This window comes from Lynx rufus, unplaced genomic scaffold (genome assembly GCF_022079265.1).
Source record: "Lynx rufus isolate CCGP_SWC_20201006 ecotype Redwood Valley unplaced genomic scaffold, mLynRuf1.p SCAF_5, whole genome shotgun sequence".
NCBI lineage: Eukaryota > Metazoa > Chordata > Mammalia > Carnivora > Felidae > Lynx > Lynx rufus.
Window position 1 is genome coordinate 43,480,315 of NW_025814867.1, and position 19,045 is coordinate 43,499,359.

A 19,045-nucleotide genomic window follows, 5' to 3' on the forward strand; every position below is an offset into this window, starting at 1 on the left:
TCCACTTTCAGAACCGAATGTGGAGAAAGACTCGCTCCACCCAGATTGGAACCACCTGCATTGGCACAGACCCCAACAGAAATTTTGATGCTGGTTGGTGCAGTAAGTATCTAGCTGACCATTTTGCCATGCATCTGTTGAAAAGCCTGGGAGGACAAACAACATAGGAAAACAAAACAGTGTCTAAAATAAGAAAAAATGTCAAGGTTTACATTTTAGAATTCTAGCTTTCTGAAAGCACAGTTTATTTATTCACTCAAAAAAATATAGTGTGTGCTGTATAGTGTTCCCAGCTGTGCTAGATGCTGGAAACACAAGACTGAGCAATCCAGACAGAATTCTACTACTTTGAAATGTATCATCTAGAGGAGACGGTCATTAAATAATTATTTAAATTAAAATGTGATATAATTACAATTTTGTGATTCAACTCTCATAAAATGATTACAAGTAATAAGAAAATTTCTCATGGATGTTAGTTTCTCCCTTATTAATTTTCTTGCACTATATTGAGATTTCATTGTATAATACTACACAAAGACACACTGATAATTTCACATGCAACTTTTTACCCCATTAGCTTAAAAACATAAAACCCTAATCTCATGACTAAATGTATGTGCATGCCTTATATACCTACATGATCACGAGGGCGCCTATAAAAACAGCTTTTCTTTTCAAGTTTATTTATTTATTTTGAGAAAGAGGGTGAGCAGGGGGAGGGACAGAGAGAGAGAGGAGAGAGAATCCCAAGCAGGCTTCACACTGTCAGCGCTGAGCCCAATGTGGGGCTTGATCTCACAAACTGAAACAACGAGATCATGACCTGGGCCAAAATCGAGAGTCAGGCACTCAACCAACTGAGCCACCCAGGAGCCCCAAAAACAGCTTATTTTTAACTCTCTAAATTGGAAGTTTGAAACATGCTTTGTAAGAACTTTAGTAGGTGGCCATTCCATTAATGACATATGTTTTTGTAGAAGTCGGAGCTTCTCGAAAGCCCTGTGATGACACTTACTGTGGACCCGCTGCAGAGTCCGAAAAAGAGACCAAGGCCCTGGCTAATTTCATCCGCAGCAACCTCTCTTCCATCAAAGCATATGTGACAATCCACTCATACTCCCAAATGATGCTCTATCCTTACTCCTATGATTATAAACTCACAGAGAACAATGCTGAGTTGGTAAGTAGTTGTGGTAGTAAATATGGTATTTCACTGTTGAAAATTTTTAAATCCTATTCCTGAGAAAAAAAATTATAAAAACAATTTCTAAAAGTTCCATTAATTTTTGGCAGTAGAAGCAAAGAAAAAACTTAGTACAGATTTATAAGGAATCTGGAATTGGCTGATAAATTGGCTAAAAGAGATATGATTTTAATGGGGGGAAACAGTTCCCAACATTTAAACCAGTTTAGTCACTAATTGTCAAAATGACAATAGCTACACTTACTCCTGCTTCACCACAATACTAACTACATGATGATTTCAGATGCATCTGGGATAATCAACAAGGTTGCTTCATCTCACACACAAACAGAAAGTCAATTCTGTCAAGTTGCCTTGAACTGGATCTGACATAGGCAGAGCATGGCAGATGTCATTAGGAATTTGGCATATTTGGTTGATACTGGGTTAAGTGATAAGATCTTAAAATTGCTTATTCCACTGTTTGATTACATGAGACACAGTAGTAAAGCAATCAATGAATGAATAGTATGAATGGGTACTTCCTAGATACAGGAAATAATGCAAAAAAATATTTAAGTGTCTATGACACAAAAAAACGCAATCTTGTTAGAAAATCATGATATAACCACATGAAACGTCAAATAATATAAGAATTTTATAACATTCACATTAACAAATATCATATATCAATGCATAATTTTTTAAAGTCAGCAGGTTTGAATCCTTCAAACAATATTTTCTAGTTTATGAAACATCTGGTTGCCATAAGTTGGGACCAATGACCTTAAGAACAAGTGTAAGATTTAAAGCATTTGAGTTATGCCAAAAAATAAAGGGGGGGGTCCCACTTAGACAATGACATAGATATTTGGCTTACCTAAATGCATAAATTTGAAGAGCCAGTGACTTTAACAACTGGAAACTGTTGTTTTGTACTTTCAGTCTTTCAGAGACCAAATAAAGTATGTAATACTATAAATATTTTGTGAAGAGCAAAACGGGAAAATAACTCAGGCTCTTAGAAAACTAGGTCCTTTTCATTAAAAAAAAAAAATCTATTTTTCAAAAAGCTTCCCATTTTCCCTGTCCACAGCCAAAAAAACAAAGGAAAACATCATTAGCTGGAACCATTAACTATTTCAATTTTCCAATTATGCTCCATCTGTTAAGTGTTCCCAGTGGGCACTCACAGTCCTGCTATCCCAGAGATGGGTGTGGTCAGATCCTCATTTCAATCCCAGATTTCAGTCCCTGAGGAAAGAAGGTGGGGCTATGTTGTTTGCTTTATTCATGTGAATATGCTTAAACTGTGCCACATCAGAAAAGAAAAAGACAAAGCCATATTAAGTGTAACAATAATCAATATATCCAGTTTGCTTAATATATCCAGTTTTAAACCCAAATTCTAAAAGACTAATGCTAACAGAAAAATTTTAAAGTGTTCTTTGGAAATGAGCTGCTTCACAAATCATCAATACTTTTTCTTATTGGGGAATAAGTTAATTCTAATTAACAAAGAATTGGAATAAACAGAATTATATCCAGTAAAATATTCATAATCTGGATACAAAAATACAAACAATACAAAAAATACAAACCATAAAATAATCTTATGTTGGATGTTTACTTTTATATTCACAAAACCAATAAATTCAAGAAAAAGTATATGCTACTTCTTACCCTTTCTGAGCATGGCAAGATAGGTGGCTGAACTGCAAATTTAATTGTACTTATATCACAGTAATTGATTTAAAAGTTACTTTAATTTCCAATCATTTTTTTCTATGATTAAGCTTTTGCCTAGCGTCTTAAAAGAAATACTTAAGCGTCACTAGTAAAATCTAAAGTGAATGTTAATTTGATTATTTGATTCATTGGGAATCTGAATTTAATCCAGCACCCCAAAATAACTTAAATCTTTTGAATAACTAGAGATCCTTTCCATCATTTTCTTATTTTGCATAATTCCAATTCACTAACTTCTTAAGTACATTCTGCTAGAGCAACTCATAACTGTAGTGTTAATGAGTAAATACACATAGCCAAAAAAGAATCTGAGTCTCTCATAAAGAAAAATGTTGGCTTTTTCACAGTTTTTATTTGTAATGAGGATATTAAGAACAAAAAGTAGAAGTCTTGATCTGGGTACAGTAAATGTTCCATCCAAATCTAGTGCTTTTAAATTAATTCTCAGCTAGAAAAAAATGTGATCCCGCTATAGAAAACTAAAGGTAGGAAAAGATTAACAAGATGAATTCTTGGCATACCACATTATAAATAACTTAGAATTTCTTAAAGTGGACTTTGTCTTACACAGAATTGAGTGCACAGATATGGATATGATTCTTATTTATCTTTACATTTATAAAACTTACAAGATTATATTTGTAGCAAAAAAAAAATGCTTCAAGGAGAATAAGACTGTAAACTGAAGGAAATTATCCTGCACCTATATTAGAATTCTCAGCGCAAATTTAGGACACACGGCAATCTTTGATATCTGAGTCATGACAAAAATGTATGTGGCTTCATTTCTGAAAGATGTTACATGTGATTGCCTGACAATTATTCATATCATGAGACAACCTTCAGAGAATGCACAAGACCAATGAAGTAAAAGAACAAGAGAAGTAATAGCATGAATTACAAAGAAAGCTACCAAAAAATATGTCTACAGATCAGTAAAAAATATGAAGAATCATAAAAATATCTTACATGTATAATGCTTTCCAGTTTGCTAACTGCTTTTACACATACTACATTATTTAAAGAAAGAATACAAAGTGCACTGTGAGTTTCCAATGGCTTCATACACTATCCAGTTCCTCGGTGTTGACTTATTCAATATGAAGCTATCACTATCATCAAAGGAAGTTTTAAGGCCCACAAAAAGAATATAATTACATTCCCAAAATTCTAAAAGGTAATGAAATGCTGGATTGTATGACCTCTTTATTGTCAGAGTAAATAAAAACTAGGAGAATTAATTGAAAAGGTTTTCAAAACTGTATCTTTGCATTTACTGAGCAGGGAAGAAACTCCAAATCTTTGGTCCATCTCCCCCCCCCCCAAAAAGGGCCTATGTGGCACTATTAATAATAATTATTATTATTATCATAATACCATTTCTAAGTCCAAAAGCAGGAACCCAGAATAATAACTGGTCAATTAAGTATCTTGACCCGTTCCCCAGACTGACCAAACTGGAAACTGATATGCACCACACAAAGGTGCCAGGACATACCTCTCACACCACGTTTCTACATTAGAAGCATGGAACTTTACAGCTGGAAATCTTGAAATTTCTCTGGTTCTGCTTTCTCATTTACCAGCTGCAATAATGAAGGTTTTGCTAAGCCAACACCAGTAGTAGAGACAGCCTTGGGCCTAGAGCTATTGGATCCTGAAGGACTTCCTAGACTGCCCCAATTTCCAGAGACACCCACACAATGGGTAGCCCATGTAGCCATTTTGCAGAACATTCATCAAATTGCCTTTCTTCCCACAAACACATTATTACCTCTGTGCCTGGATACTGCTAAGAATTTACACTGGTCAGCTGAGATGCCTAACCTCAGGGCCCAGTCTTTATGACTCTAGCCCATACTTTCAGGGGCATATACTCTCTAACCAGGAGAAAGATGACAGTCTTTCTGAAAAATTATTAAACTTGACCGAAAGAGAAGAATCCATTCCTAAAGCCTAACACCTTCTAGTCCAATGGCACTTCACTACCTCTTAATTAAAGTTTTAGCTAATGAGCTACCAAGATAGAAATCCACTGCTCCACCCAAGCATGTGAGCACAAAGCAAGACCATGATTAGAGATAAACATAAAAATCAGAGGGAAGAAATGCTGTGATTAGAAGGTGGATAATTGCAGGCCCATGTGCATACCCAATCACAGCTGTCCCCACGTCCCTGCCTAATAACAAAAATGACAAGGATATAGTCCCACTGTCAGGAAGGCCACCAGCAGCTAAGGCAGACCAGGACCTGAGACACAAAATATTCACTTCAGGTATTTTCTCAGAACTTTTAAATTTCACTTATAATACAAAAAAAAAAAAAAATTAGATGACAACCGCAGAATTTATTTAATTAGAGAAACTGGTTGTTGTTTTATCACTATACACTTTAAGTGACTTCTTGGCCTATTAAAGTTCTCCTACAGAGGCCTGGTCAGTACATGGCTCATCAGGTAATTACCAAAAATTTCACTGAGTACCTATCAAGTGCTCAGCGTAAACCATGGTTTTTGCTATCAGAAACGTCAGATCTTATTGAAATGTTAAGACTCAGATATCAGAAACCATACAAGAGAAGTACAGAATGTGGAGTTTCAAACTAAGCACAGTAGTAGGAATGCAGGGCAGGAAAATGGTAATATGTGATAAAGCTATTCAATGAAAGTTATAGAAAGGAGAAACAATTTATTCTGGGCCTTGAAGGATGGGCAGGGTTTGGGTGACAGAGGGCTGAAGAGAGCATTTTAGGCAGACAGAAGAGCCAACAAATGTGCAAGAAGGACACTGAAAAATGGAGAGGGAAGGAGAAGGATCAGCCTGTTTCAAGTGTTCTTGTGGAGGAAGAGCGGGAGTGAGGTAAGGAGATTTTGGAGGGACTTAAATGTCACAATGAGTCCTGTGTCATAGCAGGCCCTAGAGCCTGTAACCTGGTAAATATGAACTGAAATACAGGACTCCCAGTTAGATTTGAATTTCAGAGAAATAACAATTTTTAGTGTACATATCTTCCAAATATTGCAGACTTATACTGAAGAAGTATTCACTCTTTATCTGAAATTTAAATTTAATGGGGCATTCTGTATTTTTTGCTAAATCTGGCAGCCTGGCTAGTAAAGTGATATTTTAGCAGCATTGACCTAGCAGCAGTGTTTAAGAGACACTTATACTATCATCAGCAAAGAAGATAGGCATTCAGAGAACCTTCAAAATGGTTGTCCTCCTTTTCAATTTGTCTCTAAAATACACTCGTGTTTACCATAATTATGTCTTTTATCTGACTTTCCTGTAAACTAGTTTTGCGCCCCCCCCCCCCCGTGGCCGACCCCCTAGGAGACATTTGGCAATGTTGGAGAGGCATTTTTTGGTTGTCATAACTGTAGGAGTGCTATAGGCATCTCGTGGGTAGAGGCCAGAGGATGCAGATAAACATTCTACAATGCACAGGACAGCCCCCACAACAAAGAATTATCCAGCCCACATGTCAAGAGTGCTGAGGTTGAGAAACCCTGCTTTAAAACTAAGATAAGAACAAAGTCACATTCCTGGCTCAAGGCCCCTGGCTTTCACCCTCCTCACAAATAGTTTATAGTGTTCTGCAAATCTGAAGTGCAAAAGATACAGTACATTCTCATTATACAGCATTTATTTTTTAATATTTATTTGGAAGAAGTACCACCTACACACATACACACACACACACACACACACATACACATACAAATACTCTAGACTTTGCAACTTCAGCTGACTCACCCTTCACATTTTCCTTGATTTTAAAGAGCTGAAAAGTATGTATGTAGATCAGCCAAAGAAAAAACTGCTTTACATCAGTGCAAGCATTCCCACTCTCCCCATGAGCTCTGCCAAGACGGGCAGGCCCAGCTCTCCCAAGCCAAGCCTTTCCCCTAACTCCTTGCCTTTCTCTAATCTCGGGCTTCGCAACCAGAGCCTGCACTTGTTTACCCTCCTGTTTTTCTCAGAAACATGTTTGTCTTTTCAAGTCCCAAAGGCCTTCTCCTCAGTGCCTGCCTGTGGGCCTTGCAGGCTTCTCCTCTTGCATCAAAATTATAAAAGTTAAATTCCTCATTGGTCCCTTGGTGTAAGTTACCCATTATCACAGAACAGAAGGAAGGAAACGGCAGTTAAAGATCATTTTGATGCTTCCATTATCACATGTATTCACCCAGAGGAATAATTAAACTCAGAACTTCCAGTTAGAAACAAAGTTCTGGAGAAAATTTCCTTCGAATTGGCTTATACCCCATAGTCAGTTTGGAACTTTTGTTTCCTTGTACTGGAATAATGGACCAGCGGAAGACCCGAAGAGGCAGCCCCCCGCCTCCCATGACTCTGGCTTGCAGTGAAGACCATGGGCACAGCCATGAGACAGGGGCTTCCTGATCACATGTTATCTGGGAACGCAGGTCAGTGGAAAAGAACACCCTCGCCTTATTCATCTTACCAGCCCCCTGGAGCTCAGAGCCTGAGAAACATTACACTAGTTGGTCTTTTGTCTCTTGGGCTTTGAGTTAGATGTGACACTTTAGACTCTCTCTGTCTTTTGCTCTATGACCAAGGCCTCTTTTTAAGAAAACAGGTGACAAAAGAGAACATGCATAAGACATGGTAGGAAACTCATATCTAAGGATTAATAAAGGCTGGCCATGTTTGGCCTTGACTGAAAGCAAAGTTTTCTCTGAGGCTGATTTATATTTAGCTTCCTTCTGTTCTTTACAATTGGTAAAACCAGCTCCAGCAACACTTCTTTTGAAGTATTCGAAGGCCACAAGGAGAAGTGAAAAAGAGCACAGGATTTAAAGCAAGAAGAACCTAGCTCAAGTCAGCCACTTATGGGGCTGCATGCCCTTGGGAAAGTTCTTTTATCCTCTCTGAGTTTCAGTTCTTTTATCTGTAAAATGGGGATAAAAATATCTAGCTCTTATCAAGAGCTCTTTGTAAAGTCTAAGGTTTTATGTAAATGTTAGTTCTTATTTTGAACCCATTGAGCAAGGATGTAAGATGTCCCTCAAATAACAGGTTGTATAGAAAGAGTCTTTAATTGGAGTTTCAAGATGTGGATCATGCTTTCTGATGTGCTATTGCTTCTGCGGGTCTTTCGTCAGCTGTCTTCGTCCCTTTTTACAGAAATGTACAAGGGAAAGGAGTTACCACTCTAACATTTTAGCGAATGCAGGAATTATCTCTCTTTTACCATTCCTGGCTGGGGTCAGTCACCCAGCTTGGTTGGAACATTCCCACTGAGCGTGCTGCCCCACGTGGCATTCCATTTTGCTAGAAAATTCTATGCTGATGAAATGTGGACAGATAGTGTTGGAAAGATAAATGAGTAACATTTGTGAAAGTATTTGAACTCTTCAAAAGAAAAGACCCACACTGATTCCAGGGATTTTTGTTAAGATCATTGGAATTTAAAATATGATATTTTGGTCAATTAATGTCTGTTCTGGGTTTTTGTTTTTTTTTGTCTCTTAGCTTTGGAGAGGCTGAGAGAAAGGGTCCACAGACTTCATTTTTTTTTAATTACTAGAAATAAGTAAAATGCACAGCAGACGTATCGTGTAATTGTGGCAACCCATCAACTATCACTACATGGTACACCACCCTCCCCACAAACATCCCCAATCTCCACTCACACATGTCCCAGCCTTTACAGAGCTCAGCATCCTGCACACCCACCCAAATCAGGCCCATCTGTAACGCCCCAAAGTCCTAGGATAAGACTCAATCAACCAACCATGTGCTAGATGCTATACAATCTGCTGCAGATACAAAGTAAATAGCCAAGAATCCCTTTCCACAGGGGGGCTTGCCTGAGGGGTGGGGCAAATAGATGCAAAAAAACAATTCATTATAGAATAGAGTGACAGGAACTCTGATAGTGGTATGAGCTTTCACAAAAGAGGGGTGAACCAATGCTCTCTAAGAGAGTCAGGGGCAACTTCGCAGAGAAGGTGACACTAAAACTGAATCTGGAAGGACAACAGTAATTCTCCAAATCAACAAAGATGAGAAGAGAACCTCAACAAAGGGAGAAGGATACCCAATGTGATGGGGGTAAGAAGAGGCAGGCACGGGTAAGAAGTAGCTCAGGGAAACCTAGCTCGGAAGGAAGAGGAATGCACAGCAAGGGGTGCAGACTGGGAGAGGAGGGAGGGCCTAGCTCGCACTCTATGCCCAAAAGGAGGCCGGACTTCAACAGAAGGTGAGAAAGACACTGAGAGATGTGGTGATGAGGTGACACTCAGAAGATGAGTGATGAGTAGGTATCAAGAGGTTAGAGCAACTGAGGACAAGGAGAGCAAAGGCTGACACAAACTAAAGGTTCCTGCAATGTGCACCAGTGGCAGGAACAAATTAACATCCTTTTTAAACTAACATCAATCTGAGATATTGGGGTCTGCAACAAAGGCAGAACAACCGCTTCCAGAAGATGCTTACGAAGTCTTAGAAAGCACTTGGTTATTATCACTTTGAGGAAAGGCAAACTGCACATTTTTGTATGGCCCTAATGGTAGTCATGACTACAATGGTAAGTTGATAAGTCAAAAGAGAGAACAGATCACAAGTAGGCCCCTTCGGTTTTGTCAGATAACTCAAATATTATGTCATACCAATAACCTTATTAAGAGACTTGAAGGTCAACAGGCACTCAGGAGTTTAATAGATAATGACAGTGACCTTCTTGTCTTAAATCTCCTCTAGTCTTCATAACTGTTCATGTTTGGAACTAATCCCGAAGAATCACACTTCTTTATTTCTCCAGCTTTATTGAGATATAATTGACATATAACATTGTATCGGTTTAAGGGGTACAGTGTGTTGATTTGATACATATACATTGGGAAATGGACACCACATTAGCTAATACATCCTTTACTTCACATAATTATCATTTTGTTGCTGTTGCTATTTTGTTGCTTTGTTGTTATGGTGAGAACATTAAAGCTCTATTCTCATAGCAACCTTCAAGTACAATACGGTACTGTTAATCATAGTCATAATGCTGAACCTGAGACCCTCAGAACTTATTAGAATTGTATCTCTAGCTAAAAGTAATAATTCAAGGCTTAAAGACAGGGGAAAAAAAAACTCAGAACAGATGAAAAGCCTAAGAAAGGTAAGTAGGGAAGGAATAAGAGTTCTTTAGGATCCGAGGTTCTGCGTTATAGAAAAGTAACTACAGATATCCTCAGATGAATGCAAATTAATGAAATTACAGAAGAGGAGAAAATATACAATTTACTTACCAAAAATAATTAGTACCTCACCATGTTTCACATCTGTAAAAGATGGTTTCAAATCTATTCTGAGCATTATGCAGTTGTGAATAGATTATTCTCATTTCAGTCTGCAGTAGGCCCTGTACTAGAGGGTAGAGACGAGACCTGGCTCTAGTATGTTGGTCAGAACAAGATTCAAACAACAGGGCTACACATTTAGACCACAACAGTGAAAGATTCCATGCAGTAAGAGAAAGCATATATTCGTTTACGAGGTGGGGAAAAAAAGGGAAGTGAAACCCTACAAGTTTCAAGTCACTGTCCGCAAACTCTGAGAACAATAAATTAGTTCCAAGAAACTGATTACCCCATTTCAGTGGACCAAACCAGAAAATCTAAAAAAATAGAATTATTCTATTTTATAATTCTTTTTAAATTTTCCAATTTACCACTTGGTTGATAAAGCATTAGCAATTTAGGAGCTGGAACCTTCAAGTTTTATAGCCATGCCCTGGTCAATTTGACATAAGATACCACTAAACTGGTTTTGATATTAGAACAAGGACAAAGGGAAGTTCCTACTTTGCAATACCCGGAGTATTTTGATTTCATCACCAACCTCACAGCTTTCCAAGCATATGTACGAGACATAATCATGATGCCAAAGTATGAAATATGGCTAGTTTCATAACCAGAATGAATTATGGCTAATTCTGTAGTAAACAATCAGATTCTCAAATCTATTCCCAAGACAGCCAAGTCAGGCCTTCCTTTTCAAGTGATTCATTTAAATATGCAGTATGTCAGTGGATGTTAGGGAGTTAGGGAGGATTGGGGATATAGAGCCCTTGCCCTTGAGTAGTTGGGTGCAGGGGAACAGAAAAGCAGTGGATCCTTGAAGAGAACGATGCTGCTTCTAAAACACACACACACACACACACACACACGTTAATACTTGCCACTTTTTTAAATTCTGGAATTCGAATGTTCTTCATTTTGAAATAGATGTTGTCTAATTCTTCAGTCTAAAAATCTTCAAAGCCAGAACCACCCTCATCCCTGGAACTGCCAATTCCTAAGAATCTCTATGCTGGCAGCAAACACTATATTGAATATCCAATCGTTCATATGTGTAGTTTTTAATACTCATACCCCAGCTCATATAATACTATTTTATCTTGACTTTATAACCTACCACATTTCCAGGTAGTTTTTGTTTTGTTTTGTTTTGTTTGGGGTTACTTTGTACGTATTTGATTTGTTTGTTTGCCTGCATTAGGTAGACAACCTCTTTGCACAACCACAAAGACCTCCTTGTCTCCAGCTTTTCTCTTTGTACAAGCACCAGAGACAATACAGATTTGCCACACTAATCCTCAGACATAGCCTAATTCTTCATACACAGTGACATTTTACTGTATCAATGAATGTGATATCTGGGACAGTTACAGATTACTGTAGCTTCATTTCTCTAGCCTGAACTAAGGTTTAAAAAAAAAAAGTTTAACAAGTCTAAATAAGAATACCTGGGGGAAAAGACACACTAAGTTCTATGTAAATGAAAAAGAAAAGAAAGTAAAAGATTGTCCTCCAACTAAAATAGAACTTATTGCCGGTTACTGCAACAATGATTTGAAATAAATGTAAGGACCTAATTCTTAAATAAGAGGGCAAGAGTGCTAATTGTCCTCAGAGTTCCAACAATTAGGTCCTGGACAACCACTAAGTGGTAAGCCTTGGCCTGGACCCTGAAGACATGGAGATAAAAGACAGAAAAAAATCACTGAGAACTCAGAGGCCAGCAAATGGTGTTGCCACAACACAACACGTTCTGTGTGGAACAGAGGGAAGCTCGGAGTGAGTGCCTGGAGAGGGCATGAGGTAAGACATCCTCACCCAAGAATGACTTGGATCACGTGACTAGGTCAGCTAAAAACTCAGAATGGGCCCTGAGTAAGTAGAAAACTAACCCAAACTGTGTCTTGTGTCTCTTCAATGTCTTAAAAATAATGTACAGATACTTGTTTGTTTGTCAGTGTGTGCTTTCACTTATTTACTGACTAACTGCTGGTTCTTTTGCAGAATGCCCTGGCTAAAGCTACCGTAAAAGAACTTGCCACACTGTATGGCACCAAGTACACATATGGCCCAGGAGCTACAACAATCTGTGAGTCTTGGCTTCAGAACTGTGCAAAGAGACCGCATGCCTAAAAAGGCGACAAATGGTTCCCAGAGACTTTCCTTAGATCATCTGAAGCATGTGGCTTTTGCCTGACAGTGAATTTTTTATACAACGTGTCGTCAGTTTTCTGTTCGGAAAAAATATCCCTTTCAACCCATAAAAACATTTGCTCTCTATAAACATCCATTGAGCTCCCACTACTATGTGCCAGGCCCACACTAGGTGCTAGAGAAGAAAGGATGGAGAGAAGGCAAGAGAGAAGGAGAAAGGGAAGGGCGGGGGGGATCAGCACAGTCTTCTAAGAACCCACAGTAGGGAAGCAGGAAAACTAAATATAGGGATGCTAAGTGCTAGGACAGAGGATGAGCAAAGAAGGAGCACCACCTAGGACCAAATAGCCCATCCCATGGTATCAGGGATGACTTCCCAGGAGAATGACTCAGAAGCTTTACCTGGAAGGACAACTGCTGGAGACAAGCATAAGAAGGAGTGTTTCCCTGACTAAACAGACTGCAGGTGTAAGGGCTAATTCGGGCTCAAGCCACTTTCCAGGGATAGATGTGAGCCCCTCTGACCAGTCACTCGGTGTGTTAGAGCAAATGTCAAGAGACACACAGCAAGAGGGTTCGGTAGGGGCTGGACCCCAGAGTTCAGATTTCACTTAGATGCTACAGAGTTTGAGTGTCACTGGGAAGGCACATCCTGCAGGCCCCACTTTCCACTTCTACTTCTATTTTCCTTTGCCTGTGCATGACTTCTTTTTGCCCCAGATCTGAAAGGACTAAAAATACAAGGGAAAAGGGCCAGTCCTGTCATCACAGGGCCTCCTGTGCAGCTGGAGAGGCTCCAATCCTGGGTTGTTGTTTTCTTTTAGGTTTTATGTTGAATACAGTTCTCTGTACTCTTGGACTTTTTTCAACTGCTCTGAATCATATGGGGCATACTGTTTTCTTACAGGGTTCCAACAGAAATAGCCCACTTAGTCATATATTGTGAATTTCTTGCATGTTTTATTCAGACTAATTCAATGAAGGTTCTTTTTCCATTATACCATAAACCTCGGAGGGCAGAAGTCACATCTTGCCTCTATCCTGGCACCTCCAGAGTACAGCCCGTGGCCTGCTGCCCAGTGAGGGCTGTACAACTGTTGACGGAATAAACAGATCAAAGAATGTATTAATGAATTAATCAATGGATGAATGAACAAATGAGCTAATGACTGAATAAATATAAAATCCACGTGGCAGTAACATCATAACTGTTATTGAATGAATAGCTGAATAAATGCCCAACCTATGCCAGGCCATATGCTAGGCCCTGAGGAAACCAATATAAAGGCACAGCACTGCCCTCAAGATGCTCCAATTTCATCATTCAGCCCTGTTTCCTCGGGATTTGGAGTTCTCACCTATCACCAGTCATCACGAAGCTTACCTTATTTTCCCAGGACACAAATACTCTTTTTCCAGAAACTATATATATTTTGTCAACAAATTACATATGTTATAGTCTACTATAGCATACAAGCACAGTGGGAAGTTTATATTATATTATAAATTACATACTTCCTGGAGTATGAAACATGTCATTCCCACTATAATCAAGCGTAAAGGTAAGATTGTCCTGAGTTTTTAAAACACCCCCATAGCCTTTATAATCCAGTTTTCTAGAATATTTTGCCCTGTAAAACAGTTGTAATTACAAATGAAAGATGGTGTGTGTTTTTTTGTTTTTTTAATTTTCTTCCTGGATTTTAAGTTTTTTGGTTTTTTGTTTTTCTGTTTTTCTGCTGTTTGCACATTGCAGATCCTGCTGCTGGGGGCTCTGATGACTGGGCTTATGACCAAGGAATCAAATATTCTTTTACCTTCGAACTCCGGGATAAAGGCAGATATGGCTTTGTCCTCCCTGAATCCCAGATTCGGCCAACCTGTGAAGAAACGATGCTAGCCATCAAGTATCTTGCCAGATACGTCATGGAACATCCATACTAGTAGAAAATGCTGACAGCCTTATTTCCAAGTGCTCACTCTTCATTTATTTTCAATCCTGAGCTCTTATTTTTGTTTCCTGTAAATTTTCCAGATCCTAATCTTTCTTTTACGCTATCGGTCTATTAAACTACTTGGATCTTTTAATACTTGTAATAATAAAAGTGAATCTATTGTAATTATAAAACCTGACAAATTGCCTACTTCTTTAGAAAAAAGAAATGATGTGAACAAATGACTAAGCAAGCCACACAGGGTGTTGATGAGGATCAGCCATATAGGAGTTAAAAGTCCTCAGGGTATTTGCCAACTCTGGAAGACTGCAGACATGCACAGGTTATAATGAGGGCATTTAAGGAAGGAGAAATATAAGGGGAAATTTAAGAAAACTCAGTTTGGTGAAAGACCTCATCTTGGTTTAGATTTCATCTCAGTTCATTTATTTTTTTCTAAGTTTATTTATTTTGAGGAAGAGAGAGAGAGAGAGACAGAGAGAGAGAGAGGAATCCCAAGCAGGTTCCACACTGCCAGCACGGAGTCCAACACGGGGCTCAATCTCACGAACTGTGAGATCATGACCTGAGTCAAAACCAAGAGTCAGACGCTTAACCAACCGAGCCACCCAGGTTTCCCTCAGCTCATTTATTTTATGAACTGTCTACTACATGCCAAACACTTTGGTAAGCAATCAGGGACAGAGCAATGAAAAAGGAAGACATTTCTGCCTTCAATGGACATTTGGGAAGACAGACATGAAATAATTACCTATTAAACTAATTATTTAATAGTTCATGATTTAATTTACACTAAGCAAGTAAGTGCTAGACAAATTACATAAAAAGACCATTTAAAAGATCTACCTCCCTGATGGGGGGCGGGGGGGAGGCTCTCTCAGGGAGTGCTGGAACTTGAAGAATAAGTCACAAGTAGCTGGAGGAAGGGAGAGCCTCTTCCAAACCCTGTGACTATTCAGAACCTGTAAGAAGAAAGTCAGAGAGGGAGGAACCTAGAGAGTTGAGCAAAGAAGGGCTTATTCAGGGGCTGAGGAGGGAAGTAAAGGCCATAAGGCACAGCAAAGAGGTTAAGGATTTAGAAAAATCAGTATATGAACAATGGGAAGCCATTGAAAACATTAGATTGCAAATGACACGACCAGAGTTTTTAAAACACCAGCCAGCTAAGGTGTCGAAAGCAGGTTGGAAATAAAACAAGAGGGTGTCAGGAACCCTGGGTGCACCTGTTAGGCCTGAAACAAAAGAGGCAAAAATTATTCCATGATTTGAAGTTTCCCAGAAATGGAACTGAACATGGTAATGTTAGAGAGTATTATGCGAAGTTCAAATTTTAAAATATAATAATAGGTATCTAGTTACAATTTGCAGGCATCTCTTAATTTATAATCTACTTTAGTACTCAACTTTAAAATATGAGCTAATTGCTTTCTGTGTGGATTCAAGTAAAATAGGATTCCATATCTGGCAAAATATATTAAAATATTTTTGATCCTGTTCTATTCAAAACCAGAACCCTTTGAAGTCACCGAGGTGTGTTTCGAAGTTGTCAAGCCAAAGAATGATTAATTGCATTAATTGTCCACTAGGTGGTAGCAGTGCTGCTGCTACAATTCGTCCAGCAATACTCGTCAAAATAATTTAGTAATACATCATTTAAAGAAGCAGAGAAACAGACACGTAAGTGCAAAAAAAGAAATTCCCATGAATTCTCAAGCACTACTGGCAGTAATAAAAACATAGATGTAATTTAGCTAAATTATCTTTCCCCCATGTTGTTTAAATTATATCCATGTTGGGAATTAGAAAGCTAACTCAGCCAGTTACCTAAGTGAAGTTACACTGCTGAAGGTATACCATTCAATCCACAGGTAGTTCCACAAAACACTCCCATAATCCACCTCTAGCAAGTAACACTGACCTCAAACTAAGGGATGCTGTGACCCAAAGTTCAGAAGTCATGTGTGTAAACCATAAAGAACCCTCCAAAGTCTCTAAATTAAGTGCTTTAAATTAGAAATTGTCAAAAATTCCAAGGAATTTTTAAGACAAATAAGGACTAGGAAAGTAAATACACAAATAAGATCTCATTTAAATTCCCATGTATCCAAGATTTCTCGTACCAGAAATATTTTTGCTATACCTCTGGCTGACTGAAAGTCAACAGCTCTCTGGCTAGGGGTGCCACTTGCTTAAGCTAAACTGAGAAAAAAAACAGAAAGAGATTTCTGCTTTAGACCTTCCCAGTGCAATACCATATGACCTCCTGCCAGGTGGACCAGAAACTGTCCAGGGTTCCTGCCTAAACCGGCCTACCCAGAAGCCTCTGGCTGTAAGGGCACCTCTGCTCCTCCCTCCTTTAAATTTCTCCCACACCGAGATCCCAGGACAGGCTCTGAGTCCTTCCTCAGTCCCAAGCTCTCACCCTGCCAAAGCAGCAAGTCTGGAATATGGGAATTCTACGTATCTAGAATAACATCCCGTGTAGTCACCGGTTTTTGCCACATAACCTATATGAGCTGATCAAAAGAAAATTTCAGGCACAGAAGAAAAACAGAAGGAATCATGACGGTCAATGAGGTTATTTGGGGGCCAAATGGGGTCTTGATGAGCCTCTTAGGTCACCTCATTTGAGCAGGTGGTCACTCCCCCTCTAGCCAGCTCTCACACTGCCTGAATCACACACCCACATCTTTGTCCAGAAATGCCACCTTCCCTTCAACGAATGAAGACAAGTATTTCTGCGGCATTTTGCAGGGAAGCTGCAATATTCAATATCCACAATGAAAGGCAACACATTTTTCTTTCAACACATCCTTTATGATATATCTAAAGGTAATCCAGAAGCGTCTTGGATTTGATTTGGAGAATCACTTGAAAGACTCTAGTAAAATCACAAGAGAATCTTCACTTTCATTTTCTTTTTTTTTTTTAAATTTTTTTTTTCAACGTTTATTTATTTTTGGGACAGAGAGAGACAGAGCATGAACGGGGGAGGGGCAGAGAGAGAGGGAGACACAGAATCGGAAACAGGCTCCAGGCTCTGAGCCATCAGCCCAGAGCCTGACGCGGGGCTCGAACTCACGGACCGCGAGATCGTGACCTGGCTGAAGTCGGACGCTTAACCGACTGCGCCACCCAGGCGCCCCTTCACTTTCATTTTCTAAGATACATCTTTTATAGTGATAATGTTTAAATATATGCACAAAATACATAGTTTAAAAAATAAAGCAATATTTTAAACTGAAGCTAGGCATATACTACTGCAAAACTCCACGGAGTTCAAAGATCCAGAAGGGTGGAAAATTTTTGTTGTGTGAGGCATTAAACATTAAATCTTTCGAAAGAGATTAATTTGATCTATGAAACATCACACCACCTTACACAGTCAATCCTAAAATGACACGCTGTCCAATAGCTATTCATCCTATACCATGCATGTGCCAAGATCTTTTGTAAATTTTGAGGCGATAATACAAGATTATACAGAACTATGCCTGCCAAGAAATCACACCAGTTCTGAGAAACAGCTCCAGAATATTCTTGAAATCCATCTATTGTATCTGTTCTTTAGAGGTTAGCTAAATCAGGGAGGATTTGGAAGTCTTAAAAAAAAAAAAAAGCATCACATGTCAATGTCCTATTCTAGAAACAGGGAACAGAAATATGTAACAGATATTAAGAAGTCCAAGATTATTTATAATTAGAGTCTTAGCCTGAGAGATGGCAGGATCCTTTCCTCCAAATAAAATACAAGCATCCTTCCTACTTAACCTGAAAAACAGACACACAAGCCTTCTCTACAGTTTTAAAACTAGTCACACACACACAAAAAATGGCTTTAAGAAAATATATAAGAATGCTAGGATTAAGGGTGATTTCTACCTTCCTTCAAATTTTCTGTATTTTGCTCAATTATTTTCAGTAGGAATTTATTACTTGAAGAGTCAGAAAATAAAACTCCAAAAAGAAAAGCTGTAACATAAAAAAACTTTCCTGAAGTAGCCCCCAGTAAAACAAAAACAGAAAGATATTTCACCTCTAAAAAACACAGCCATCACTTTCACCCAGCACATGATATTTACTGACACTCCAGTTGATAGTGGCCAACTGTAAGTCTTTTTACCAAGTGCTTAGAAGGCACGGGCATATTTTTTTGCACCTACCATCCACCAAGTCCTTCACAGATGGTATCGCATTTAGCCTTCACAGCCTCTTGCCAGAATCCAGTTTGCATCTCCATTTCACAGATGACGAAACATCAATGTTTTTGAGGTTATAGTATTTTTAATACATTCAAAATATTCTGTGTTTTGATAAGTTACAATGTAGCTTCAAAAACATATTTTATGTTATTAAGGACCACCCGCCAAGGTTCCGTAGCCAGATCCCCAATTCACCTCAGGTTCCAAGTGCAAATTTAAATGGATTTCTTCCATCATTCAATTCAAACATATGGAAAAGCAGTATTTGAGAACAAAGAACTGGGTTCAAATCTCAACTCTGTGAACATACTAGCTCTGCTACATTGGGCAAGTTATTTCCTAAAAAATTACTTTGCTTGCCATCTGTAAAATGGGTATTCCCAATTGTAAAAGGTAGGTGAGTAGCATAACATTGCATCGGCCACAAAATGGGCGGTTTAGTGTTAGTGCTTTTCCCACCCCTCCCTCCCCAACTAGC

General features: G+C 38.7%; 1 protein-coding gene across 1 annotated transcript in view; it reads left to right on the forward strand.

The window, feature by feature from the left end:
* CPB1 (carboxypeptidase B1) overlaps positions 1-14,468 on the forward strand; it is a 33,589-nt gene extending 19,121 nt beyond the window's left edge. The window contains exons 8-11 of the mRNA XM_047100244.1: positions 12-102; positions 981-1,183; positions 12,261-12,345; positions 14,167-14,468. Coding sequence (XP_046956200.1) covers positions 12-102; positions 981-1,183; positions 12,261-12,345; positions 14,167-14,354 — 567 coding nt within the window. The 3' untranslated portion in view covers positions 14,355-14,468. The remainder of the gene's footprint in view (positions 1-11; positions 103-980; positions 1,184-12,260; positions 12,346-14,166) is intronic.
* The last annotated feature ends 4,577 nt before the right edge of the window (positions 14,469-19,045 follow it).